The sequence below is a fragment of the Salarias fasciatus genome, chromosome 13 (genome assembly GCF_902148845.1).
Source record: "Salarias fasciatus chromosome 13, fSalaFa1.1, whole genome shotgun sequence".
Classification (NCBI taxonomy): Eukaryota; Metazoa; Chordata; class Actinopteri; order Blenniiformes; family Blenniidae; genus Salarias; species Salarias fasciatus.
Genome location: NC_043757.1, coordinates 10,235,719 through 10,261,002, shown reverse-complemented (window position 1 = coordinate 10,261,002; position 25,284 = coordinate 10,235,719). Strand labels below are relative to the sequence as shown.

Below are 25,284 nucleotides of genomic sequence, written 5' to 3'. Positions count from 1 at the left end.
CAGCACACAACCGTTTACAACAGACAAACAGCCTCCAGAAACTGTGACCTCTTCTGGTTTTGTGTGTGAAACTGGAACATATCCCATTGATCGCTTCAGAAGGTGAAACAAGACAAAAACAAACTCTGCGGCTCCTGTGTGAATCAAGGCTTGTTGACACAGAACACAGAGCTCATTCCTTTCCTGTGGAGTGATGCTTCGCTGCGTGCCGCTTCACCTCACACACTTAGGTTGCATGGATACAAATGAATCAACAAATCTGCTTTGTTCTGTCTGCTGTCATCCACTTCCACATCCACATCCACAGGGTGGTCAGACTGGTTCCGGCCCAGATTTTTGATCTCAGCCCAAAATAAACTTCTTGTCGCACACAACTTGAGAAGGGGGGAAAAAAAAAAAAAAAACCTCTTCCGTTATCGTTATGCAGTTTCACATTCTTTCGCTTTAACGACGACAGGAGCACACACACAAAGGCTCCGCAGACAAACACACTGATTAAATGTGACGTGGTGTGACAGATCAACAAGTTCAAGCTGGAGTTCAAGCTGGGTGGTTTGTTTGAAGGAGTGATACAGGTCTTCAGTAGTGAGTGTTTCCCGTTCTGTCGGCAGGCAGAAAAAGCTCCTCAAAGAGCTTTTCAACCACCATGTGACAGTAAATTCTCCACTAAAACCCAGACGAAAGGTGAAATTCCTCCAGCTATCAGCTCTGTAGAGCAGAGAGACACTGCAGCCGGAATAGAGAGCATGAAATATTGGGGTTTTTTTTAAATGTTCATTTTCAGAGAATTAAAGAAGCGCAAAGAGGGAGACTTAGATGCAATATATGTATAAAGTGAAGCGAGGACTCGATATGTAAAGGTAAAATTTGGCAGGTAATTTAAGAAGTACAGGATCTGTGTGACCAGCGAAGTAATAAAAAGCAACAGTTCAGCGTCTGGTTCTGCATTTCACACACCAGCTTGACAGGAGACCAAAGCAGAAGTAACTTATTAGGCACACTGAAGGATGCATGCGCTACTTTGATATGCAACATGATTGCATTTTCCGCCCAGTATGTTTTCCAGTATGTTTTCATAAAAGTTTTCCTCTTTCAAATTGAATAAATTATTTTTTGCACGAATCATGACACCTGCAAAGTCAAATAAAGTACAAATACTTGTTACTTCTGCATTTTCAGAAAATTTTCACAACCCATAACTCTGCAAAATACGGGTTCATTGCTTCAAAGAATAAAGGACACCAAATGATATAAAATAAGATCTGAACACGTCAAACATATTTATTTAAAAGCAATGACTTATGGACATTTTGACATTTTTAGCAGAGTGTCTTTTGTCTCGGAGAGAAGCTTGAGATTTCTCACGCTAGGCGTTGACAACACTGATATAAATCATTTTTAACAATTGCTAAACTAATACGTAATCAGTCCAAAATGAATCTCCAAAGTTGCCTTAATTTTCCAATGGAAATTGTTTTCATTCTCCAAATGGTGGCTCGTGACATTAAATCATAAGAAAACAAACGTGGCTTTCAGAAACCTAATCTCCAGTGCAAACCTTCAACTTTAAAACGTGTGGATTGATGGAGTTCATATACAAAGACGATTACTGCTAAAACAATGAATGAACTCATAAAATCAGTGGGTTTATGTTGAGCTAAGTATTAGTATTAGCGTGAGCAGAAATATGTCGAACTACATGCTGTAAAATGCTGCTGCGGCTCTTTTCGGGTGCGAATTGGACTGAAAAGTGTGGCGTGATCGCCGCGGCTCCTCCTCCTCTGCGTCTTTGTTCTGACTGTATCAAATTGTCATCGGGGCAGAGATGAGAATTTATTTATCGGCTGCACAAGGCTCCAAAGTCCAGACGGGGAGTTTCCTCAGCGGAAATCATAAAGCTACAGTCAACAAATGGCTTCGATGCTCAATTTATTACTTTTAATAGTCCTGTTATGGCCGTCGATAAAGAAACAACAGAGATACGGATGGGTCAGATTGACTCACAGCATGTCCAACCAGGGTAAAGTATTTAGGAAAGATATGAACACACCCTGAAGACGGTTTAGTTATGATGAATTATGTTTGAAGGCAGCGTTAATGCATTCATTTGGCCAATCGGGCGGATGAGTTCATAATCAGTCGCTGCAGTGATTATTTAAAGCAGCGTCCAGTTTGATGCAGAACAAACACACAACGGCGCCTCTTCCCCTTAATGAGGCTGCGTCCTTCCTGTCAGATCTAATGAAGAAAAAAGCTCATCCAAACAGTGTATATCAATAGACGCATTGTGTTTCCTTGACCACGTGGATGAGTGTGAATATGGAACATCGGTGAGCTCATGTCTTTATTCCCAAATGCGCTCATACTTGAGATGATGCGCACACACACACACACACACACACACACACACACACGTGCGTGCCACGTTTCCATGGAGAAACTCACCACGTTGGCCTGCCTGGCCTCCTCGATGTAGTGCGTGGTGATGATGACCGACACTTTCCCCGTCTTTACAATCTCCACCAGATGCTGCCAGATCCTGGAAGGACGACAATCCAAAAGGAGCAAATTAAATTACGTAACACGTTCGCTGGTGGAGTTTTCCTGAGCTCGCAGCTTGCATTGTCGCCAGCATCAGCTTCGCTTGCCAACCGGCCTGATCTGCGATTACACAATGACACCAGAGTAACACACAGGGGGGGGAGTGCAGCATGCTTTCACAAAAGACCAGCTTTTCTGGCTCCGAGCTTTTAGTCCAAATTATCTCTCAGCTGTCAAGATGTAATTCTGGCAACAACTTGTCAATGAATTTTATTTAACAGCCTTGTTCTCTGCATTTATGCAGCTTGGAACTGGGATAGCTACAAAGTGGGAGGTTCTTATTTCTCAGTTGAAAGTTAACGATAGCAAATTTGACGAACCAAATTAAAACCAAAACTGCAATGTACAGCTTATTTTCACTCCGCATTTATGCACAGTGTCTGCAAAGCTGTTTGCTTCCTGCCAAACTAACATTATGACTCCTACTATAAAGCTTTATAACTTAAAAAATTCAAAAGTCATGCTCAATCTGTATGAATTCAAACAAAAACAACATGAAAATATCCACTTTTGAAGAGTGGAGCAGCGTATATTGGCTCTGACAGTTGTCTGCATAAAGTGTGTATATCACGGATAAAGAACGAACAGAGCGTTACGTACTTGGCCCTGAGCACGGGGTCCACTCCGACCGTCGGCTCGTCCAGGATGAGCAGCTCGGGATTCTGCAGCAGAGCCGCTCCCAGAGACACGCGGCGCCGCTGACCCCCGCTGAGGCGCACAAACACAGAAAACGAGTGAGGACGTGACACAAAACCACGGGAAGGCAGGGTGGACGTTCTCCCGGGCTGCAGAAAGAGGCGGCGCAGGACAAACCTGCCCGGCAACACGGAGGAAAAGACACAAAACCCCAGGCTGACATGCTGGAGAGGCTTTTCATTAAAAACAAGAGAATATTAAAGCCGAAGTGGATCATTAACGCACAGCGTGCTGCTCATACCAGGAATAGCTTTCATAGTATGTGTCAGGGACAGTTTGAGGCTGATTGCGGCGTCAGACTGGAGCAGAGACGATAATCGCCGTCTCTACGACGCGCAGTCAGATATGAAGCCCGGCAGCGTGCATGGCCTCAACACGGCGTTCATTTTTTTACCGAGTCCTGTCCTGAAAACCAGCCAGGGAGCTGCTGCGTCTCTGTATTTGACGGGCTGTCACAGAACAAATGAGGTAAATATTAGATGAGGTGAGCGCTAATGAACGCCACAGCGAGAGGCCTCTCACAGAACACAAGGGTCTTTGTGAGGAATCAGGTATGTGAATCCAGAGCGGCAACAAGAGTTGACTACGCTCTCTCCATACAGGCCGGACAGCCTGAGATAGTCACAGCTTTTCATGAAATGATTAATATTTAAATTAATATTTATTCTTAAAGAATATTTTAACTTGAAATAGTAAATTATGCATAATTTTCACTTTGCAAAGTATTTCATTGTATAACTGTGACCTAATAGTGCATCATAAATTTTTAATTATTAAAAAATGGAGCGAGCATTCAACCAACCAGTGAAAGCGAGACCTATTATTTTGGCTAATGATGCAATCACAGGCGAGGCCGAACGCGGAGAGACAGCTGCTGACGAAGCTGTAATTCTTTCACGCTTACTTGAGACGTCTCAATTCAGCAGCCACATCTGGTCTTTACAGACTATAGAAAGATTTCTTTACAGTCGGCTCGGCACACAGCAATAACCAGGCAATGTTACATAATGCTCCCATGAAGAAGAACAATAAACCAGCACTGCAGCAGCTCATTCTCACTGTTTACTTATTTTATTAGATAATATACAAAAAAAAATACATAGAAAAAATATATTAAACATTAAGGTTTATGCTTTCCAATCACGTATTTTAATTTGTGGACAATTTCAAGGCTCCTCTGCCAAGATTTCCTTGAAATGACTCCTTTGATGATTTGGAAAGATGGAAATGCTGACATGGGCTTCTTGGCATCAGTTAAATCTAGCAGTGGGCGTGACTGATTGATTATTGCCTCTCATCTTATCAAACCGTTTGATAAACTCCAGGATTAAGAGTATATAAACAGGTGCGAATGTGACATTATGCCCACACACGTGGAGAATGAATAACCGGAGTGCATCTATTTTATGCATCTGAGAGATGCATAAAATAAATATCATTATTGATTCTCCAAAATAAATGTTGGCGGTTTTACCTGAGATTTCGGACCAGGCTGTGTTTCTGAGGTAGATCTAAAAAGTCGATGAGGAACTCCATCCGCGTCTGCGTTTCCTTCGACGTAAGGCCGTGAATCCGGCCAAAGAACGTGAGGGTGTCGCTGATGGTGAACTCATTGTACAACGCCAGTTCCTGCACAACACAACACAAAGAGGGTGCACGAGGGGACACTTTTGTTTCACATGCATGGACGTATGAATGTAGCATTTTGCCACTACGATATTCTTTATTAAAACCTGGTGTTACGCTATCTCATGCTCAATAGCTTTGATACTTATTGTGTTTCTTTATTCTGACTTCAAGGTCAAGTGGCTACTTTAAGTTCATTTGACGCTTAAATTCTCATTTTTATGGAAAAAAAAAAGTTAGAAAACATGTGTACTGTTGTAAGATGACGGATTTCTCTGCATTGCATTGTGGGACAACAACAGCAGAAGCGGTGGTGGAGGTGGCCCACATTCGAGGTGTCGCATTGCTGCGTCTGTGGGTCACAGATCACTTCCTGCAGGGACGAACGTGATGCTCCAGAGGACACACGCCACGTATGTTATCGGCCTAATCAGTCATCCAGCCCGACAGTAATGAGACACACTCAGGTACGGCTGGCTTACTGTAACTCGGCTACATTACAGCTGCACACGAGCTGCTAGAGACCATGTGGAAATAGATTTTCAGCAGATGGTTAAAGTCTTTGTGAGAGAAAACAGCGGCTACTTTCATACTTCACTTTGAATCCATTTCTAATTTTTCTGCAATTCACTTCCTTCCATCAGCATCACATCCGTTCTTCCCCTTTTTTCTTCACCCCACCTTCTGTAGCGCGGTTATCTGAAGTCGGTCCCAACTAACAGATCACTGTTCAATGGGGAATACAAAGCTGTGGTTTGGTGTTATCTGGCTGAAACGACCATTGGATGGAAGGAGATGGTGTGACTTTGTTTATGGTCCGACCAGAGTCCAATCAAATGCCGCGTTCTGCCGTTTCCCACTGTACGAGCTGTCGGCAGGCTTCCTTCACGTGTCTGTCCTGCAGCTCACCACATGACGCTTCACGTGTTGGAAAGACATGGCGGTGTCCAGGTGGAATCAGGCATGCATGCCATAAATGGTCCAGGTTACAAATGTAAAGCATCATGGGTACTCCTGGACTCCAAACCACGGCAGTCTTACCACGCTCAGAATTCATTGTGGATACTTTTAACACTTTAATATCATTTTCATTCACTTCAGTTTCATCTATATAACAGTGAACACAACACAGTCATCTCAGAGAGCTTTTCCAGAGGAAAACCAACACAGCACAGGCGACGGTGGACAGGAAAAACCAACCAGGCTCAGACGTGCAGATTCAGGCTAATTGTTTGGTTTCTAACTCTGTGTTTGCTGATTATGAACTATGTGAGCGTCGTTCTCTTTCCTCCACCATTCAAGCGCATTGACATCAGTGAACTCGTTTGTTCATGTCCATCCATCCGTGGAGCCGTATATAAGATGCTTGAGAAAACTTGCAGTGTCAATGATGTAACAGTCACTGATCTCCATGGTTGAAAATGTTATTTAGCCTTTTATAAGGGACTTTTATATAATAAAACTGACTTATTTCACAATGTATTGTAATAGTGGATGAACAATTTCTCATCTGATTCCAGTTAAAGATTGTCAAGACTCTACTGGCTGTGACTAGATTATAACACAACATGTTATTTACTCTTAAGAGACCTAAATGTGGTTCACTGGATGCACTGGGTACATGGTTGCCACATACTGTCTCTTGCACTAGTTTTACATGCATGGTGCACGTTCAACAACAGCTATTTTTTTTTTTCTTATATTTTCAATTTGCATCAAGTTACACTGACTGGGAGGAAACAGCTCCTCATCAAAACACAACGGAGTTAATATCATGATAAGCAGAATTGTGACTCTATGCTACGATACAGTTTAGTCCAATTCGATGTCTGAAGCCTGAAGAGTTTCCTGTTTGAATGACTCGTTGTTTATCCTCTCTGTTGGCACTCTACAGGTTTAGTCTGGCAGCCGTGAATCAGACTTAAATCATTTTACATTGCAAATGACCGTCCTACCTGTGGCATGTACCCAACCATCTTGCCCGGGACGGCGTGGCCGGGAAATGCAGGCGGCTTTCCCAACACTGTGATGTGACCCCGCGAGATCTTCAGCGTTCCCACGATGCATTTCAGAAGGGTGGTCTTCCCACAGCCGCTGGGCCCCAAAAGACCATAACTGCAACACACAGTAAATGAACTTATCAACACCCACCTGGTTGCATTTTATTTGGATCTGACATTCATGGAAAGAATATCTGCAACACAAAAGCCTGTGAATACCATCTTCTTCGTTTCCATTTCGCTGCTGTGACGTTTCAGTCCCTCCTTGAGAGGAATCTAGTTGACCGTGTTAGAGAAAGTGGAAGCTGCCTGTACATATGGTGAGGCATGCAGGCAGCCATGAGAAGGTGAGATAATAACAAGAAAAAGCCTGCAGGTAGTGCCGCGGATTTAGAGCAGACAGGAAAAGCTAATTTTATTTTAATTTTATTTTATTAAGCTAAACAAGAGCCTTGATCTTTTCTACCAGGTGTAAAGATATATCTGTTTGCAATTTTATTCTTTCAAAATGTCTCTTTTTGTAGCTATATTAAGCTGTAGCGCAATGAGCAATTCAGCTCGATTCTGTTACTGTTTTTAAAAAAGGGCTGTTCAGTTTCAATACAGCTCGCTATTCTGTTACTCAGACTCACTATCTCTGATTCTATTCTGATTACTTATTATGGCAACACAGCCATAAATTTTACACAACAAGTGGCACATGTTTCATGAGTTTGCTCCAGGCAATATTTCACAGTCTGTGTGTGACTGAGCCAAACAGGATCTTCGTAGAGGATATTAAACTTTGGGCTAGTTTTTTAATGGAGGTAAAGTAAGCAAACAAAGTTATTTTCATAAGCAAACATTTATTACTCTAATCATATTGAATTGAATTGCAATTCAATGGCTCTTTTAAATGCAGCTGACAAATGAGTCAACTTCCAAGGAAATGAAGGATCCAACCAATAAATCCTCCACTAATAAACCATAAAGCAGGTTTAGATTCCTCTCTGGCGCACTTTAGCCCACAGCCTCAGCATTCAGTTCTAAACAATGCACCAAAACAAATGTCTGAATGTGTGACGTTGATGGTGCTGAGTGAAGTAAACTCCAGTTTCTCAAGGAAAAGACTTCATTGTCGATTGACGGCAGGGTTGCTAAGCAACTGTGAGATGGAAAATGGATTTCATTAGCTTTACCGTGCAGACTACCTCGACTGCAGAAGACCTGAAGACCCCAAAACTGGTTCTGGTCCCCCCACAACTGACTGTGGAGTGGGCTTCAGTCCTTCACAAGATTCATCTACTGTCAGCTTCAGAAACGCTTCCTCTTTAAATTTTAGGAACTTAAATCTCATTATTTGAAAGTTGCAGATGTGTCTTTCATGGTTTCATTTGATCAATGTGTAATAGACGGACAAACACGTGAAGCTTTTCCAGGTTATTCCATCTCTACTCATGCTTCTTCGTGACCTGGATGCTTTTAAGGAGTGGTATGTATCTCGGCTCATTCTCAACATGCTAGAAATGTGAGAAGCCCTCTCGCCGACCCTGACAGCTCCTTCATCTTTAACATTTTCCACACCTCGTACATTAAAAACCGCAACCTGAGCGCCAACGCAATCTCAAATCTAAGGTTTTAGCTTTCCCTCAGGTCTTTCTCAAATCATTCATCACTTCAAGAATGGAGGTAAGTGTGAGACAATTGACCCATAAATCATTCAGAGTGAAGCGCACGTGCAGTGAAATGACACAGATAAGGCGACAGACGAATATATATAAACATAATGCGTTGCGGATTTACGTTGTTCTCACAAATTCTTTAAATTGTCTTCTGCAGCTCTCACGGCCCTTTGGGATGAGTGTGTTATCTGGTTTCAGCCTCCAGGAGCAAGACAAAGCTGTTTTTAACGAAGGTAAACCCGGCTGTGTTGCAGGACGTTGAGATTTTATCATGTGATGGGTCTGCAGATACGACGGAGGGGAGCTGTGGCCGCCTGCTGCTGGGTCCAACACTTCACCCTGAAACGCTATAAGCCTTGTTTCGCACGTTGAGAGCTTGACGGCCACTGCTGTTGTGTTGATTCAGTTTATTTCCTAAAACGTTTTATGGCTGCTTGGCCCTTATATCTACTATATAAAGTTTGACGCTAACACTCAGTGCATCATAAACTGAGTGGATTCACTTGTTGAGGCAGTTAAACTCATTTAATGTGTGTAGTAGACAGTCATTGAAAGCATATTAAAGCACAAAGTTTTATAAATGACTTAAAAAAAATGCTTATACTGTATATCAGTACTGTGTAAAAGATCTAGTGCCACTTGAATGCAACGAGCCTGATCTAATGAAGATTAGGACTAAAAAGAAATTGATGAAATACACACATATAAGTCGATCTATTCAAAGAACGCACTGGGAATCGTGTCCTTAATATATCTGTAAAGGATGTTCAAATCAGTTCAAATTTTAGCTGAAAAGCTGCTGTTATCCTGCTGAGGAGCATTACCTTACCTGCCCCCTGACTTTTACCTTTTACTTACAAGGTCTTACAATCTATTCTAAATCTTATCTGTTGATCTGTTGCGATTTTTTTTTTTTTTTTTTTTTTTCCCCAACAGCTCTGGCGATGTGACGGATCATATCAGTCTGCGCTGATAGCGAGCCTCGATAACAGAGAGAGTCGCCACTGGCCGCATAATAGAGTCTGTGGGAGGCTAAAGTGAGCTGAGCTGCCATCAGCTCTAACAAGCTGGACATTTAAAGAAGCACAAAAAACAATCTGGGGTAAACTTTCTCAACTGGGGAAGTCAGTGAAGGACAAAATATCCCAAATATTACACCACCGTCTCAGCTGTTTATTGCATATTTAACTGCAGTGCACTGACTTTTGTGTGCTGCTGCTTACATTTCACATTTCATATACTGCTGCTTTTATCTGCAGTGATAAGGGGAGTTGTGTAATGAAATACATCTACACGGCGATGTGCAGTGACAACAAAGATCTAATCTTCAAAGCACGTCATAAATGAAGTCAAATGACTGTGAAAGATTTAGCAATACAGTTTTCATCATTACGGTTTAACCTTCAGCTGATAAAATCCACACTGTGATAATATTTTCCCATCACATCAAGAAAAAGTGCACATGCTTTCTGTAGGAGTTTGCTCTTTTTTAAAACTTTTTCCTTTATTTGTTAGTTTGGGGGTCAGTCAGTCAAAGAGTTGTGTTCCCTGTGGGAGAGTTCAGTGGCACAAATAGCTCAGAGTAAAGTTTCCCATCGAGACCATGCTGAATTCATTCCAAAGCAACTAAAGTCGTCCTTCATTCCCTCTGTCTTCTTACTGCTGTATTTCAGGAATCTTGTGTAAAACGCTGTTAAATATCCTCTGTCCACAGTTTGAGTTGCACCTCGATTGTGGATCTTTCCCTGAAGCTCTAATCAGACGTGAATTTCTGAGCTTAAATGTGATAATACTAACAAAGCAACACACAGATTTGAGCCTATGTCGCTCTACTCACATTTGCCCCTGCGGTACGGTGAGGTTCAGGTTCGTGAGGACTTTCAGTTTGCCGTACGACCGGCACACGTCCCGGCAGCGGATGGCGTATTCATCCTGTCCAGCAGGCAGAGACGCCTCCAAATCAGCCTTCATGTTTCCCTCCTTCAGCTGGAAGAGAGAAGAAACGGTGTTAAAACAACAGTTTAACCAGGACGGCCCCTGAACGCAACATTACAGTGGATCAGCACAGCTGGACTCAAACACACAAGACACTGTTCACTATGTCAATACTATTTGAAGAGTAGCAAGTTATTCTGTATTTGTATTAACTAATAAAATTAATCTGCTGCTTGAACAGATCATGTACGACCAGCAGTTATGTGAATATGTTTCTCCATTTCCTGAATTAACTGTATTCTTACGATTGCATGCGGTGACAACAGCATCTGCCTCACTCTGTATGAGATTAACCTCAAAAACATCATTCAGCAGTTCTCCTTTCATTCATCTCAATAAAAACTGATGTGGTTATTAAATTCAGGCTATTTGTCCTCCGACTGTCACGATCCTCTTTGTGTTTTTCACACCAATCAGCAACATTTTTCTGCTTCACTGTCCGTAAATGAAAAAAAGAATGAAATATATTTAATATATTCCGATAAACAACAAACATTCAGCGTGGTATAGAACAGGGCTGCGCAATAATAGGCAATAAATATTATTGATTGTAATCAATATATGAATTGCAATAAACACTTAAGGTGTTAAAGTCTTTGTTCTCTGGGATTTTAGCAGTGCTTTTCCTCTTCTTGGGCCAAATTTTAACCAAACTGTCCTGGATTTCTTTACACTCCTGTCTGCAGTTGCCACCAGCAGCATTTTAGTCGTTCTTTTTTTGTACTTTTGTACTTCTGACTTCACACTGAAACAATGAAGTGAAACATGATCATTCTGGGGCAGTAGGTCTCCGTCTGATTGGCCGAATATGTTGACATGGAGAGCATCAACAGTGCATGAAAGAATGTACTGATATACATTGATGTGACATTCAGGATTAATTTCAGTGTGGCGGCGAGCTGCTGCTTGCTCTGTTGACTTAAATGAAATGCAGTCAGTGTGGGTTAGGGTTAGTGTGTGAGTTCTGCACGCTCCTGCAGCACTCTCAGGAGTGGCAGCAGTTTGCAAGCTGAAAGACAATGCAAATGACTCCTCCGAGCAAGCCAGACACCGAGGGAGACGACCAGATTAGTAGATTTCTTTCTCAAGAATGCAAAAAGAAGGTTGACTAGTTTGACCTTTCACCTGAAAAGTCCACGAAGAATCTCCTGACCGATGTAAACAACAAAGAGAAGTAAAACTCCCTGGTGTACTCCTGATATTCCTGGTGGTTTCTTTGCAGCGTTGGCCCACGGAACAATCCGGCGGCCTGTAATCTCCAATAACAGCCTTCTTTCACGGGTTTCCAACTAGCCTCCATCTTTAATCCAGAATCACTCATTTTCCAGCGGGGAGATTAGGAAGATTGCATTGTGTAATCTGGAGCATTCGGCTTGCCTCAACTTTGGCCCTATAGCCTACATCTGCAGAGGTCTCAGCATCGCTCCGCATGTAAACCGTGATCAGCAGACGACCTGACGGGGAAACCCACTTACTGTTATCCGCCGGTGGGATCTGAGATAACGTCGAACAAAGATAAACTAACCCCGTCTTCACCAAGAGGGGCCACTGATCGGAGGACAGAGCAGCAGAAGAAGAACTCACCCGTGTGAGAGGATGCAGACCAAAAAATAAAAAGGAGAAGCGGAAAGGATGAGCAGCACCTGGCGAGTGAGTCAAAAAACACTGAAGACAACAACTAAAAAGCATGTGAGAGTCAGCTGACGCCAACACCTCAGCGAAGTGGAAGAACAGGTTGGGTTTAGTGGCAGGTGGAGAACGAATGCTTTCTTCAGAGGAGTGACCACACACACAAACACACACACACACACACACACACACACAAAAACACACACTTGACTATACAATTTTTGGATGAAAATATGACAACACTACTTTATCAAAGATGTTCTATTTTGCACCCTGTGTGATTTTTACTTGTTTTAAGTCACATACTTTGATTTGCAGCAATTAAGCACAACCAATAAATAACCTGTGGCTCAAGTTAATCTGAAATTTAACTTCTTAACACTTTTTTCCCTCCATGTACAGATTTTTCTCCTCATCCAACCACCTGATTGGAAGAATGTGTCACATTTTCTGCTCTTCAGCGTTAATGACAACATACAAAACAATGGATAGGGATTGGATCCATTTGTTTAACGTCACAAAATGATTTATTAGAATTAAACAGAGCAGATCACTGAGATAATTTTGACTTTCTACATTTAAAATGCTCATTTTTCATGCATGTAGTTTTTTTCTTCACATAACTGGATGGACAGATGTCACACTTTCTGCACCTCTGCTTTATAAAACAGTGGGTGCAACAGCACTTTGCTGGATTTCCTTTGTTTTAACACTTTTTGACATTTATACCAATTACACAAAACCCATGACTCACTTTTGGCTCGAAGCTATTCACAAGAATTTCCTACATTTGAAATGCTTGATTTTCTTTACCTACAGAGATTTTCCCACTTCTATCCACCTCCTTGCATGAAAAAACGCCACACTTCCTGCATTTACGCTCAAAATTGATCATAACACATAATATTGATCAAGTACAATAATTAAACACGACTCGTCTCATTTGTAGCTGTAAAAACTTCAGATTTAACTTCCTTGTCATCTGGATGCTCGCGTTTCCATCCATGCAGACATTATTTCCACTTTTCCAATCATCTGATTGAATGAGCAGGCCTATAATTAGAGAAAATGCCACATTGTGCTTCTATCCGAGCCTTCTGGGTGGACACCGTCCTCGATCAGCGCCACAAAACCTCTCTTTTCATTCATGCCCTGCTGTGCTCCGTCGGTCACCACGAATTCCCACCTTGCCTGCCAACTCGCTGCCAACTTGCGCCAGCGCCAAAAGGGCTCGACAGGCGCAACTCCAACAGGTCCGGATTCAGCCGCGAGCGAGACAAAATCCCAGTGCACAAACTGTTAAATGAAGAGTGACCAGTGCCCGACTATTTATAAGCCGAGCCTCGAAAGCCGACCAGCTGCTGCGCGCTTTCACTTCTCCTTTTCGCGTCGGAGGATGCGACGGAGCTGGAGCGGTGCGCTGCGGTGCACTGAACCGCATCCCTCCCTCTGAATGCACACATATGCAGCCTCATCCACCCGACGGACTCTCAAAAAGGAAACAAATAAATAAATAAATCAAAACCCGGCTAGAGATGCGTGCATCCTGCAGACCGGAGCGGCTGCAGCGGCGGCGACGGCGGCGCGTCCAGGCCTGCTGTTACCGAGGCTCCGGCGCGATCCTGCAATGTACACCGCAAACAAATCCACCCAGAAACTGTATCTTACCCGCTCCTCCATCTCGGTGCAGTCTGCAGAAGCGCTCGTCCCATCACTGTGGCCGGCAGCCTCCTGCGCGGCCATGGCAGCAGGGAGGGGGGCGGAGCGCTCAGCCGGACGGCTGCGTCTGTGAGGCAGGAGGGAGGGGTGTGTGTGTGTGTGTGTGTGTGTGTGTGTGTGTGTGTGTGTGTGTGTGTGTGTGTGTGTGTGTGTGTGTGTGTGAGTGTGTGTGTGTGATGGGTTCAGACAAGTTTAATTCGTTGCAGTGAAGTCGTATGAATGTCATTATGCACAAAATCCATTCAAACTATGAAAAAAGTTGGGTTTTTTTTTATATCAAACTGTTTCTTCTATTATTACAGGAGACAAGTGAAAGTTGTAGTGATTATGGTGACACGCCAGTGAATCCCAACAGTGGTATTACATATGTTGTTGTGGTATTTGTCTTCACTGTTGCAGGGTCCTGTAATTTGCAGGCGGTCCCTGAACACCGCAGCACTATCGGATCCTCTTATCAATGCGGTTTCTGCTGACAGATACTTTTGATAAAAAAAAAAAAAAAAAAAAAAAATAGCTTTTAGCATATAGTCCATCTCACAGCTAAGGGAAGGAGACGCCCTTTGTGTGCTGTAGACGTTTTGTTAAAAAGTTCTAAAAAGGAAAATATTAAAAGTGTGACACTGCAGCTTTGCCGCAGGACTTCCAGTTGATTTTCGGTTCTCTCGAGTAGTTTTTTGTCGCCGTTTTTTTTTTTTTTTTTTTAGAGCAAATGGCAATACGCCGGCATTTACTAAAATTGCATTTCCCCTTATTAAAATACGGAGAAACCATACCACGTGACAGGTATGTGATCACACAACAGGCTAGTCAGCCCCGCCCCCTCGTGTGAGCCTCCGAGCTGTGACGTCACCATTTGTTGCCATCGTGACCGCCACTTGAAAGGAGCCTGCTGTCGTCATCAGAAGCCCATGGCTTCTTGCTTGCATCTGCATATCTTCAGATCACTTGCATTTGATTCCCAGAGCGAATTCAGCTTAGAGATCAACTTCAGCTTTCATTGTCTTTAACAGACTTTTGCTATTTTCAAACGTTTTACAAGCCTTATTCTGAACAGTTTAACAAGAAACCCAGAACATCTTGTTTGTATCTGCTTAGCTTGAGATCACTTGTATTTGATTCCCGGAGCGAATTCACGTTTTACAAGCCTTACTCTGAAGAGTTTAACCGTAGGAGACAATTCATATCTGCAAAATATGACTTCAACAGAAGAGAGCCAACCTAAGCAGGTTCAGACCATCTGCTTGAAGAATGATAAACTCAACAAGTGCAGCAACGCTTGGAGACCAAGAATGAAAAGGAACTGCCCTGAGAAGGACCCAGAAATGCTGCAAACGGAGGACCTCCTGCGAAAAGTGCGGGCTATCTTGAATAAACTGACTCCGGAGAGGTTCGACCGACTGGTGGAGCAGGTGCTGGAGCTGAGTATCGACTCTGAGGAGAGGCTCAGTGGTGTGGTGGACCTGGTCTTTGAAAAGGCCATCGACGAGCCTCTCAGCTTCTCCGGCATGTACGGCCAGCTGTGCCACCGCCTTGTCCATTTGAAGGTGCACACGACCGAGAAAGCCGACAGCACCGTGACCTTCCGCACGCTGCTGCTTCGCCGTTGCCAGAAGGAGTTTGATGGGGAGAGAAGTGACGACGTGGTGGTTCAGAGGAAGCAGGCGAAGCTGGACTCTTCTGCATCCACTGCAGAGCGTGAGCGGCTTCAGGAGGAACTGCAGGATGTGAAGAACAAAGCTCGGAGGCACTCAGTCGGACTCATCAAACTCATTGGGGAACTCTTCAAGCTGAAGATGTTGATGGCGGCCATTATTTTCAGCTGTACCTTCCAGCTGTTAAAGAAACAGGACGAGGACTCGCTGGAGCAGCTGTGCGTGCTGCTCACGACTGTCGGCAAAGAGCTCGACACTAACAGAGCCAAGCCACAAATGGATCAGATGTTCAACCAGATGGCAAAACTGATCGAGGAGCGCCAGACGTCGGCACGAATCCGCTTCATGCTGCAGGACGTTGTGGCATTAAGAAAGAAAAACTGGGTTCCTCGGAAGGCCAATCAGGGCCCAAAGACCATCCTCCAGGTCCACAAAGAGGCTGAGATGGAGCAACAGGAGGAGCAGATCAAAACGATGAAGCAGCTGTTCTCCAAAGATGACTGGAAACCAGCAAGAACCTCGGTCGCTTCTCAGTACCAGAAGGAAAAAACCAGTTCCACTGCTCCCACCAGGTGTTTCATCCCTCGTGAGACCCCCAGGATTTCAAAGCAGCCACAGTTGGATCCCGTTCAGCCAGTGGCGCCAGTTGAGCAGGTGCAACCGCTGGAACCGGCTGAATGTAACTCTGAGGAGCAATGGACGATAGTGAAGAAGAAGAAAGCCAAGAAACAGAGACAAGGAGAGGCCAGAGAAAAAGCACCCATGGAGGAAAACAGAGCGGAGGCAGTGAAAGCGGTGGAACCACTGGAGCCCATTCAGCCAGTGGAACAGGTGGAGCAGGTGGAGCCGGTGGAACCACTGGAGCCCGTTCAGCCAGTGGAACAGGTGGAGCAGGTGGAGCCGGTGGAACCACTGGAGCCCGTTCAGCCAGTGGAACAGGTGGAGCAGGTGGAGCCGGTGGAACCACTGGAGCCCGTTCAGCCCGTGGAACTGGTGGAGCAGGTGGAGCCGGTGGAACCACTGGAGCCCGTTCAGCCCGTGGAATTGGTGGAGTCGGTGCAACCAGTGCCGGCAGTTGAGCAGGTGGAGCCAGAGCAACCGCTGGAGCCATCTGAATGTAACTCTGAGGAGGAGTTACAGAAGATGAAGAAGAAAGCCAAGAAACAGAGACAAAGAGAGGCCAGAAACAAAGCACTCATGGAGGAAAACAGAGTGGTGACAATGAAAGCCGTGGAACCACTAGAGCCCAATCAGCCAGTGCAGCAGGTGGAGCTGGTGGAACCACTGGAGCCGGCTGAATGTAACTCTGAGGAGCAATGGAAGATAGTGAAGAAGAAAGCCAAGAAACAGAGACAAAGAGAGGCCAGAGAAAAAGCACACATGGAGGAAAACAGAGTGGAGCCAGTGACAGCGGTGGAACCACTGGAGCCCATTCAGCCAGTAGAACAGGTGGAACAGGTGGAGTCGGTGCAACCACTGGAGCCATCTGAATGTAGCTCTGAGGAGTTACAGAAGATGAAGAAGAAAGCCAAGAAACAGAGACAAAGAGAGGCCAGAGAAAAAGCACACATGGAGGAAAACAGAGTGGATCAGGTGAAAGCGGTGGAACCAGTGGCGCGCATTCAGCCAGTGGAACAGGTGGAGCAGGTGGAACCACTGGAGCCCCTTCAGCCCGTGGAACTGGTGGAGCAGGTGGAGCAGGTGGAACCACTGGAGCCCGTTCAGCCAGTGGAACTGGTGGAACAGGTGGAGCAGGTGGAACCACTGGAGCTCGTTCAGCCAGTGGAACAGGTGGAGCAGGTGGAGCCGGTGGAACCACTGGAGCCCGTTCAGCCAGTGCAGCAGGTGGAGCTGGTGGAACCACTGGAGCCGGCTGAATGTAACTCTGAGGAGCAATGGAAGATAGTGAAGAAGAAAGCCAAGAAACAGAGACAAAGAGAGGCCAGAGAAAAAGCACACATGGAGGAAAACAGAGTGGAGCCAGTGACAGCGGTGGAACCACTGGAGCCCATTCAGCCAGTAGAACAGGTGGAACAGGTGGAGTCGGTGCAACCACTGGAGCCATCTGAATGTAGCTCTGAGGAGTTACAGAAGATGAAGAAGAAAGCCAAGAAACAGAGACAAAGAGAGGCCAGAGAAAAAGCACACATGGACGAAAACAGAGTGGATCAGGTGAAAGCGGTGGAACCAGTGGCGCGCATTCAGTCAGTGGAACAGGTGGAGCAGGTGGAGCAGGTGGAACCACTGGAGCCCCTTCAGCCAGTGGAATTGGTGGAGTCGGTGCAACCAGTGCCGGCAGTTGAGCAAGTGGAGCGAGTGCAACCGCTGGAGCCATCTGAATGTAACTCTGAGGAGGAGTTACAGAAGATGAAAAAGAAAGCCAAGAAACAGAGACAAAGAGAGGCCAGAAACAAAGCACTCATGGAGGAAAACAGAGTGGTGCCAGTGAAAGCTGTGGAACCACTGGAGCCCATTCAGCCGGTGCAGCAGGTGGAGCTGGTGGATCCACTGGAGCCGGCTGAATGTAGCTCTGAGGAGTTACAGAAGATGAAGAAGAAAGCCAAGAAACAGAGACAAAGAGAGGCCAGAGAAAAAGCACACATGGAGGAAAACAGAGTGGATCAGGTGAAAGCGGTGGAACCAGTGGCGCGCATTCAGCCAGTGGAACAGGTGGAGCAGGTGGAGCAGGTGGAACCACTGGAGCCTGTTCAGCCCGTGGAACTGGTGGAGCAGGTGGAGCAGGTGGAACCACTGGAGCCCGTTCAGCCAGTGGAACTGGTGGAACAGGTGGAGCAGGTGGAACCACTGGAGCCCGTTCAGCCAGTGGAACAGGTGGAGCAGGTGGAGCCGGTGGAACCACTGGAGCCATCTGAATGTAGCTCTGAGGAGTTACAGAAGATGAAGAAGAAAGCCAAGAAACAGAGACAAAGAGAGGCCAGAGAAAAAGCACACATGGAGGAAAACAGAGTGGATCAGGTGAAAGCGGTGGAACCAGTGGCGCGCATTCAGCCAGTGGAACAGGTGGAGCAGGTGGAGCAGGTGGAACCACTGGAGCCCGTTCAGCCAGTGGAACTGGTGGAACAGGTGGAGCAGGTGGAACCACTGGAGCCCGTTCAGCCAGTGGAACAGGTGGAGCAGGTGGAGCCGGTGGAACCACTGGAGCCATCTGAATGTAGCTCTGAGGAGTTACAGAAGATGAAGAAGAAAGCCAAGAAACAGAGACAAAGAGAGGCCAGAGAAAAAGCACACATGGAGGAAAACAGAGTGGATCAGGTGAAAGCGTTGGAACCAGTGGCGCGCATTCAGCCAGTGGAACAGGTGGAGCCGGTGGAACCGCTGGAGCCCCTTCAGCCAGTGGAATTGGTGGAGTCGGTGCAACCAGTGCCGGCAGTTGAGCAGGTGGAGCCAGTGCAACCGCTGGAGCCATCTGAATGTAATTCTGAGGAGGAGTTACAGAAGATGAAGAAGAAAGCCAAGAAACAGAGACAAAGAGAGGCCAAAGAAAAAGCACACATGGAGGAAAACAGAGTGGATCAGGTGAAAGCGGTGGAACCAGTGGCACGCATTCAGCCAGTGGAACAGGTGGAGCAGGTGGAACCACTGGAGCCCGTTCAGCCAGTGGAACTGTTGGAGTCGGTGCAACCAGTGCCGGCAGTTGAGCAGGTGGAGCCAGAGCAACCGCTGGAGCCATCTGAATGTAATTCTGAGGAGGAGTTACAGAAGATGAAGAAGAAAGCCAAGAAACAGAGACAAAGAGAGGCCAGAGAAAAAGCACACATGGAGGAAAACAGAGTGGTGCCAGTGAAAGCCGTGGAACCACTGGAGCCCATTCAACCGGTGCAGCAGGTGGAGCTGGTGGAACCACTGGAGCTGGCTGAATGTAACTCTGAGGAGCAATGGAAGATAGTGAAGAAGAAAGCCAAGAAACAGAGACAAAGAGAGGCCAGAGAAAAAGCACACAGGGAGGAAAACAGAGTGGAGCCAGTGAAAGCGGTGGAAATAGTGGAGTCTGTTCAGCCAGTAGAACAGGTGGAGCAGGTGGAGCAAGTGGAACCACTGGAGCCCCTTCAGCCAGTGGAATTGGTGGAGTCGGTGCAACCAGTGCCGGCAGTTGAGCAAGTGGAGCCAGTGCAACCGCTGGAGCCATCTGAATGTAGCTCTGAGGAGGAGTTACAGAAGATGAAGAAGAAAGCCAAGAAACAGAGACAACGAGAGGCCAGAAACAAAGCACTCATGGAGGAAAACAGAGTGGTGCCAGTGAAAGCCGTGGAACCACTGGAGCCTGTTCAGCCAATGGAACAGGTGGAACCAGTGGGGCCAGTGGAGCCGGTGGAAGCCGTGGAGCCTTTAGAGCCGGTGTGTTTATCTCTTTTTCAGGCCAACGTGGAGGAATGTCAGCTGAACTTGTCCTCCTTCATGAGAGCTGTGGTGAAGGCAGTGCGTCAGCCCACAATGAATGATAATGAAGGCAACTGTCGAGTGGACACGTTCGTCCTAAAGAAGAGTTTGCCAGTCCTACGAAAATACCTGGAGTCCGACGATGAGCAACAGCTGCAGGCACTTTATGCCCTTCAGGGTCTGAGCGAATCCCTTGGTCACCCTCGAAACTTCTTGCAGATGTTCTTCGATGTCTTCTATGACTGGGGACTGATCTCAGTTGCCACGTTCCGCAAGTGGCAGATGAGTAGAGACGACGCCGAGCACAAGGGAAAAGCCAAGGCCATTGAGTCCACCATGCCCTTCTTCACCTTCCTGCGGGCGTGTGAGGGACTCTGAGCTACGGACAAGAAGATGAACAGAGTCCCAGAATTTACAACAAGGTGTAGCAAAGCAGTGGATGTTAGTAGCTAATATCCAGTCCACAAATATTTTAAAAACACACTAAAGAAGAAAGCTAATTTAAAGACACAAATCGATTGAAAAAAGAAGAAAAAAGCTAAATTCAAAGCAAAAACAGGCTAACAAAGAAAATTAATTTCCACGCACAAAAAGGTTATAAAAAGAAAAATCAAACGTCTCTTCATAAGGAACAAGGACGCTGGAAAACCAAAACACAACGCAGCAGTGATGTCAGAGGACTCTGAGCTATGGACAAGAAGATGAACAGAGTCCCAGAATTTACAACAAGGTGTAGCAAAGCAGTGGATGTTAGTAGCTAATATCCAGTCCACAAATATTTTAAAAACACACAAAAGAAGAAAGCTAATTTCAAGACACAAATCGATTGAAAAAAGAAGAAAAAAGCTAAATTCAAAGCAAAAACAGGCTAACAAAGAAAATTAATTTCCACGCACAAAAAGGTTATAAAAAGAAAAATCAAACGTCTCTTCATAAGGAACAAGGACGCTGGAAAACCAAAACACAACGCAGCAGTGATGTCAGAGGAGGCAGGGCCTCCCCTGCCATCATGGAAAGACAAAAAAAAAAAAAATAAAATGAAAAAATAAATATAAAGTATTAAAAAGTAAAACTGTATTGTGCTCTGTGTGTGCCGTGTGTGTGTGTGTGTGTGTGTGTGTGTGTGTGTGTGTGTGTGTGTGTGTGTTCTTGTATTTCTATCCTTGTCGGGGCCAAATGTCCCCACAAGGATAGCAAAACGTGGAACGACGTGCCTTGTGGGGACCTTTTTCCGGTCCTAAGTCGGAGAAACAGTGTTTTCTTGACCATGTTGTTGTTACTGAAAAAAGTAAAAGTGCAAAAACATTTCTTTAGGGTTAGGCTTTGTTGTGGTGTGGGTTAGGGTTAGGGTAAGGGTCAGGGTTAGGGGCTAGACATGAATGGGAGTCAATGGACGGTCCCCACAAGGATAGAAATACAAGACTGTGCGTGTGTGTGTGTGTGTGTGTGTGTGTGTGTGTGTGTGTGTGTGTGTGTGTGTGTGTGTGTGTGTGTGTGCAGATGCGCCGTGGGAATATCGAGCTGTGGCGTCTGGAGTGGAGGAGCCTCTTCAAATGTCATACATTCTCCAATGCATCCATCCACCTGTGATTATTATTTTTACTGCACAATCTGAGCGTCACCGCCAAAGGCGTTTCTAGACATCCTCTGGACCCCAGACAGGAGGCGCAATCATGACCCCGACCCCATTTTGCATTAAATCCAAAAAAAATGCTCCTTGGCTTGTGTAATACTAACACTACATGTAAACGACCCAGATAACATGTGGAGAGCAGTGCCTCTCCTGGCTGGGGAGGAAATATTCCTCTAACCAAATGCAACAGATGCAGAAAAACTATAGAGAAGATGCAAGATGAAGAGAAATACTTGGATAACCGTGTATCTATAAGATTCTCACTGCATATGCAATGGGCAGGTTGAGGTGTGGTCAGCAAACGTGCGGAAATCACATGATTGCTATAAGTGTTATGTCATTTTTGTTACAGTGTCTAAGCAAATTGTCACAGTCCCATCTGAACTGACAGTTACTTACCTTGCCAACCCTTCAAACAGATCTGGTCACTGCATCTGCTGTGTGGACCTGTAAACCACCCAGAAATGACCTGAAGCTGGACGTAAATATCCCTGTAAGTTTGTGAAGAGCACTTTGCTCTTTTTTAAAATAAAGTATTGATACACTTTGAGCCTCCTGGAATCCCACTTGAAGGTTAGAAAACTACGAGTACTACATCACTCACTTTCAGAGTCTGAGTACATCCTGCAATAAGCAAGGCGATACAAGGTCCCATCATGCCGACGTAACAAACATCAATCATTTATGCTGCTTTATCCAAGTCAGGGTCACGGGGCGCTGGATCCCATCCCAGCTGAGGGGCAAAGGCAGAGGACACCTGGGACAGGTCACTAGTTCATCACAAGGTAGAGGGATAGAAATAGAAAATACTTTATTAATCCCAGAGACAAATTCCTTAAGCATAGAGAGGAAGATACTTACAGGCACGACAGACAAGTAAGTGGCAGGTGACTGGATATTCATTTATTTATTTATTAATTTGGTGTGTGTGGTGTTGAATATGCAACCATCACCACCAGCAGCAACACATTTCTCCCAGGGTAGACAAACAAGAAAATATTGATAGTATCGAAGTGATTCTGTCTGAGAGTTTCCAGCTATCTTAATTTACTGTTTGTTCTAACCTGTGGCAGATACGTTTTCTCAGTGTAACTCCGGAGAAAAATGACTCATACCCTGAAGTCCTCTCATCTAAAAGCTTTTGGTTTGTGCGTTGAGTGTCTGCTGCTCCATCTTGTTGTGTTTGTGTGTAAACTCAGTTTATCATTGGAAAAATCAGCTGACACTTTCTTCCGTCTTGGCTGCTAATACCAGCTAAAATGAACTTTTTACACATTTCATTTATTGTCAAAACCCTGCAATGGCGGCAAAAATCAAAACCAAGTCATGTCTTTGTTTTGTTTTTTTTTAATTAATGAAGTTGCTCAATGTTGCTGATATTGGGGGAAATAAGTTCCAGAGAAAGGGGCAGGAGATGGACAGAGTGAACGAAGAGTGAGACAGTGAGGTGTGTTTAAATGAGACACTTCATTGGTTCTCTAGTGTAGAAGCTGCAGAAATCACGTTTAACTATTTATTTTACATTCTCTGATTCAGACCGCAGCCCTTTCAGATCGGTCTGCTCCCCGCCACCCTCGAGAGTGATCTCCTGCTAATGTGTGAGGGAGGTAATGAGTCCCCGATGAGACCAAGATGTGTCGAGTTAAATCTCTGGAGCGCCTTCCCTGAGCCGCTTCCACAAACTCTACCCTGCTGCTTCGCTCCACCACACCTTCCTCTCACAGTATGATTTTAAACCAGGTGAATTCTGGATGTGTGATGCAGGTTTGGTGGCAGCTGTTTTCTGCCTTATTCTCTGTTTGAAGATCAAGACTCACTTTTGTCATTATTTTTCAACTCCTAAACATCTCATTGTTACATCATGCCAGGTAAGTAGGGAAAGGGGAAACCAGAGATAATAGTCAATAAAGTCTGCTGTTATCCTGCTAATTGTTGTATCACAAAAGTATGCTAAAAAATGAAATATAAAGTTGAATTTAAAACAAACATAACATTGGGTTGATTATAAAATGCTGGTGCAGAACCAAAAGAACCTGGATGAGGTGAGGTAAAGATGAACAGCTGATAGTGTGAACGGAAAGCCACTCAACCCATCAACAAGATGGATTTGAATTTATCGCAGTAAAAAATCAAGGTAAAGAAACATGACAAATTGAGCTGTGTTGCACAGAGATGATTGCATCCATCCTTTATATTACTGGTGGAAAACAAAGTCTACAACTTATGAGCCACTTTCAGAAAATCTCCTGTCCACAAACCAGGTTGCCTGGTCTGAAATACAAAACCATTCCAGTCAGATTTGGCTGTTCAAGATGGAAATTGAACATTTCTCTGCTTGTTTTTTATTCCAGTTACACTGAAGTCCAGGGATTTTGTTGATGTTACAGTAAAGAAGACACGTTAAGATCTTTACTTGCACTGATGTACTTGTGGATGCTTGGTTGTTCCTGTGTCTATAAACTCTATTTCAGAATCATTTTATTGAGGCTTTGATCACTATAAATTTTCCTTTCCTCAAAACAGAGCTCGATAAAATCCAATGTGAAAACAAATTTAGCAAAACATAATATATGTTGACCTGGACTGATTCTGGAGTTTGTTAAGAACATATAGAGAGATAACAGGTCTCAGGCCTGTGGGACCTCCTTCTTTAACTATGTAATGTTTCTCAAATATATTGACTCAAAGCAGCACTGAGAAATTAATCCCTGCATTTGCAATAGTAGACTATTGTAATTCCCTGTTACGTATCTGCCTAACCTGAATAAAAAGTCTTCAACTGATTCAAAATGCTGCAGCAAGAGTTCTGACAAGAACCAGCAGGAGAGATCACATCACCCCAATATTAGCTTCTCTTCGCTGGCTTCCTGATGAATCTAGAATAGAATTTAAAATCCTTCTTTTGACCTATAAAGCTCTTAACAACCAGGCCCTAAAGCCAAAAAGATCAGGTCTGACTGCACTCACCTCCCTCTGACAGGCTCAGATCCATGAAGGCTCGGAGAGAAAGATTGTTAAATATTATCTGTCTTTTAGCCATTAACACTCTAAACTGTGGCCTTAGATGGGCTGCATTGTACAACACTTACCACATACTATATTGCACCTTATTTAACACACTGAAGCTTTTTATTCTCTACTCTGGTTTCTTTTTTTTCACTATTCACACTCAACTGATCTTCATATTGCTTATTTGCTATTACCTTATTATTTTAAGCGACGTTGAGAGGAGATATTTGAACATGATGGTCACTTACAGTAAAATCAGTGTTTCTCCTTGTAATGCACAGAAATGACCAGAGGGTGGCGGAGTGGATCCATTTAACCTAAATGTATTCAAATTGAATGAGAGAGGTGGGAGGAATACAGGAGGTGTGTGCGCGCGCGACTATTTAGTAGTCAGTTTCAAAAAAAAAAAAAATATTGTCCTGGATTATTTACAGCTATTTTTAGCCATCTGTGGCCTCGGAGCCCTACAGGATTGTTTAATCATTCAGAAGTATTGAGTGGACGCGCTCGGGCCAACTAGGCCACATGCAGAGCGAATATGTGACACGCGAATACAGCAGTCCCGCGACCCCCCCTCCCTCCCAAAACTGAGCATTTAATCTACTACCAATCACTTCTTTTGTTTTAAATCCTTCAGCATAAAACTCAACCAGAGCCCAAAGAGC

At 44.7% G+C, this 25,284-nt stretch overlaps 2 protein-coding genes across 4 annotated transcripts in view; one reads left to right on the top strand and one right to left on the bottom strand.

Annotated features, from left to right (window-relative positions):
* Positions 1–13,962, bottom strand: part of abch1 (ATP-binding cassette, sub-family H, member 1) — a 29,093-nt gene extending 15,131 nt beyond the window's left edge. The window contains exons 1-6 of one of the 3 annotated variants that reach the window (XM_030107235.1): positions 13,877–13,962; positions 10,422–10,570; positions 6,879–7,038; positions 4,772–4,926; positions 3,202–3,309; positions 2,446–2,539 (exon numbers count right to left, since the gene is read on the bottom strand). In XM_030107235.1, the coding sequence (XP_029963095.1) occupies positions 2,446–2,539; positions 3,202–3,309; positions 4,772–4,926; positions 6,879–7,038; positions 10,422–10,570; positions 13,877–13,951 (741 nt within the window). In that variant the 5' untranslated portion in view covers positions 13,952–13,962. Of the gene's footprint in view, positions 1–2,445; positions 2,540–3,201; positions 3,310–4,771; positions 4,927–6,878; positions 7,039–10,421; positions 10,571–12,163; positions 12,299–13,394; positions 13,512–13,876 lie in introns of those variants that run through there. The other 2 variants (XM_030107236.1, XM_030107234.1) reach the window with 2 other exon arrangements.
* Positions 13,963–15,120: 1,158 nt separating this feature from the next.
* LOC115399261 (eukaryotic translation initiation factor 4 gamma 3-like) lies at positions 15,121–20,355 on the top strand. The gene is made up of 3 exons (XM_030106541.1): positions 15,121–16,419; positions 16,528–17,037; positions 19,957–20,355. Exons 1-3 carry the CDS (start codon positions 15,121–15,123, stop codon positions 20,353–20,355), a joined length of 2,208 nt encoding a protein of 735 aa, XP_029962401.1.
* The last annotated feature ends 4,929 nt before the right edge of the window (positions 20,356–25,284 follow it).

Excerpts from the sequence above, each read along its gene's own strand:
- LOC115399261 (XM_030106541.1), top strand. The coding sequence starts at position 15,121 with ATGACTTCAACAGAAGAGAGCCAACCTAAGCAGGTTCAGACCATCTGC. Across the intron at positions 16,420-16,527 it reads CAGTGGAACAGGTGGAGCAG|GTGGAGCCGGTGGAACCACT; the intron begins GTGGAGCCGGTG and ends CAGGTGGAGCAG. Across the intron at positions 17,038-19,956 it reads CAGTAGAACAGGTGGAACAG|GCCAACGTGGAGGAATGTCA; the intron begins GTGGAGTCGGTG and ends TCTCTTTTTCAG.